The 2,795-nt window shown below is 38.0% G+C and overlaps 1 protein-coding gene across 2 annotated transcripts in view; it reads right to left on the minus strand.

The window, feature by feature from the left end:
• Positions 1 to 2,795, minus strand: part of LOC107086621 (fidgetin-like) — a 66,457-nt gene that overhangs the window by 61,705 nt on the left and 1,957 nt on the right. The window contains exons 1-2 of one of the 2 annotated variants that reach the window (XM_015377709.1): positions 1,723 to 1,947; positions 1,085 to 1,115 (exon numbers count right to left, since the gene is read on the minus strand). In XM_015377709.1, the coding sequence (XP_015233195.1) occupies positions 1,085 to 1,109 (25 nt within the window). In that variant the 5' untranslated portion in view covers positions 1,110 to 1,115; positions 1,723 to 1,947. Of the gene's footprint in view, positions 1 to 1,084; positions 1,116 to 1,722; positions 1,948 to 2,795 lie in introns of those variants that run through there. The other variant, XM_015377700.1, reaches the window with a different exon arrangement.

The following is a 2,795-nucleotide window of genomic DNA, read 5'->3' on the forward strand; positions in this document are numbered from 1 at the left end:
ATATACACACATACATAAATACATAGAGACATGTATATGTACATATGTATATATGTATAAGTAAAATAGTTTTGTGTGTATATATATATATATATATATATATATATATATTTACATACATACATATACATATATATATATATATATATATATATATATTTACATACATACATATACACATATATGCACATACATACATACATACATACATACATACACACACACACACATATATACACATATATATAAATATAAACAAATCCTGCACAAAGAAATTTCCAAGTCTGACCTCCAGCTACAGTTTTTATCATCTACCATTAACCTGTTGCTCTCTGACACCCTGAAGATCGAGCTGTATCTGAAGCTTAAAAAGGAACAAAGTCCTAATACACCACAGCTTTTCAATAAAGAGTGGGAGAATGACCACCCGATGAGGGGAACGCTGGGCCCGGTTTGGTGCAAAACACAGATGGAAGCTCAGCAGCAGGTGAGAGCGTGTGTCAAGAAGCAAATAAATATGTTTGTGTGTGCAGAGAAAGTGAGATCAAAGGTGAAAGGTCGAGTCCCACCTAATAGCTGCAACCTCACCATCACCAGCGCGGAGGAAACGTGCATCAACAGGATTCTTGTCAAACGCAAAATACCTACAGTTAATAATCCTATAGATTTTCCCCTGCCATTTTTATTTGTGAATCCTTTTACTCCGACATTCGAGGATGGCTGGAATGATAACTGAGCAATGCTAGAGATTGATAAAACAGATTAAATCTAAATTCTTTGCGGCATCCAAGGCCTTTCGTTAATACAATCCACCTGCCAGAGGAAATTTGGATGGTTTATAGCACTCTTCAAATAAAATAAAAAATAACTTCAGAATGAGATCCATGCAAAAAGATCTAAAAAATGCTAAAGCCAATTTTTTTTGTCTTAAAAATAGAATAAAATCTAAAAACAGTCACCAGTCATGCAGTCTGCACTACATACAGTTTTATATAAATAACCAGAGAGGGGAAAAAAATACTTTTTACAGCAGAAAAGTCACATTTTGAACGATTTAATAATTAAAATAAAAGTTCAGACTTACCATAGACGCTGCTGCTGCTGATCATGACGTGCTGTTAAAAAAAGGAAAGCAGTGGAATCAATCATAAGGTAAAAACAAAGCATGCTGATATGAAATAACAACATATATATTTATATATATTTCTGCACTATGTGAGGCGTGCCCCATTGCAACCCAATAGGAGAGGCATCTAACCTACATGCATGTGATTAGAAAGTGGAACAGGTAAAGGAAAAGATAAATTAATCAGGTGTTGAGGCGCAGCTTGGAGTTAAATCTGCTTTCTATGGATGCAACTAGTTGTGACCGTGTCGCAGCAGCCTGGAGTCCGCTTTAGCCTCACACAACTTGGGGATATTTGTTCCTCTTTTAGCCCGGTGTGCGTAAGCAGCGCAGCCGATACGCACACACAGAACACGGCCAGCGAGTCTAGACGTGTCCGTCCTCTCCTTTAGCCGCAGGTGAACCCGTTTAACAAAAGGCACAAATAAAAATAAAAACATTTAGCGCGCCTGAAGCGCACGGAAACTTCTTAAAATAGCTTAAAGCACGTGCATTATTCCGAATTAAGTCGCGTGCGCACGATAATGCTTCTCAATTGACGCGCGCGCGCTCCTCTGCAGCCGCAGCGGATGCCCAGCCGGACCGTCCTCTCTTACCTGTGTGTTTTCCTCCTTTTTTTATTTTTATAAATATATACTTTTAATATAATTCAGCGACAAGTTGACCCCCTCAAGCAGGGGTGAGTTGGGGTCGCATCGATCCCGAGGAGGGGCTTCTGTCGGGTGTCGAGGTTAAGCCGGGCTGCGCACGAGCTGAAACCATCCCAAGTTAACGCAGGAAACACTGACCACAGCCACTGCCATGTTGGAATTTCACCAGCCCTGAACAGCTGCTTCCCAGACTGACCAGTGCGCTGCCCAGTGCGCATGCGCACACAGCAGCAAAGGGAGAGAGGGAGAGAGAGAGAGAGGAGGGAGGGGGGACTAATAATGAGTGGCTGTCAAACCAAAACCAAAAGCGTAACAATTGCAGATCTGTGAGGTAAAACAGATCTAAGGAGCATTTATGATACTGTAAAGATGTTTTTTAATTATTTTATTATATAATTAAGAATAATATCATTAAAAAATATATTTAATAATATCTATATTATAATAAAAAAATAGAAAAAGAATTAAAAAATAACAAAAAAAACTAAAGATTTTTTAAGAGATTAAATTTTACATTTTATTTCAGTATAATATGAGAAAAAAAGTCAGAATTCTGACTTTAATCCCAGAATTCTGAGGAAAAAGTACAGAATTCTGACTTTAATCCCAGAATTCTGACTTTTTTCCCAGAATTCTGACTTTAATCCCAGAATTTTCAATCTTAATGTAGATGGGTACCATAAAGGAAGAGATGTGGGAGCACTCAGCTTCACTGGCAAAGTTGTGAGTTGTTTTGGAGGGCCAGTGAGACAATGGTGAAAAATGACGAAATTAGGCGACTTTTTACGTGCCTGAGGGGTCCCTGATGATGCTATTTCATTAATGGAAGAGCAGGAGGTGATCAAACAAGAGAGCTAGTTTAGTCTTTAAAACAGACATGGCTATGGCTTGATGCTTGTTAGCTGTCAGAATTCAGTCAAAATTCTGAGAAAAAATTCAGAATTTTGAGATTTAAGTCAGAATTCTGAGAAAAAAAAGACAGAATTCTGAGATTAAAGTCAGAATTCTGAGAAAAAAAG

This window comes from Cyprinodon variegatus, unplaced genomic scaffold, assembly GCF_000732505.1.
Source record: "Cyprinodon variegatus isolate N-32 unplaced genomic scaffold, C_variegatus-1.0 Scaffold9, whole genome shotgun sequence".
Taxonomy (NCBI): Eukaryota; Metazoa; Chordata; class Actinopteri; order Cyprinodontiformes; family Cyprinodontidae; genus Cyprinodon; species Cyprinodon variegatus.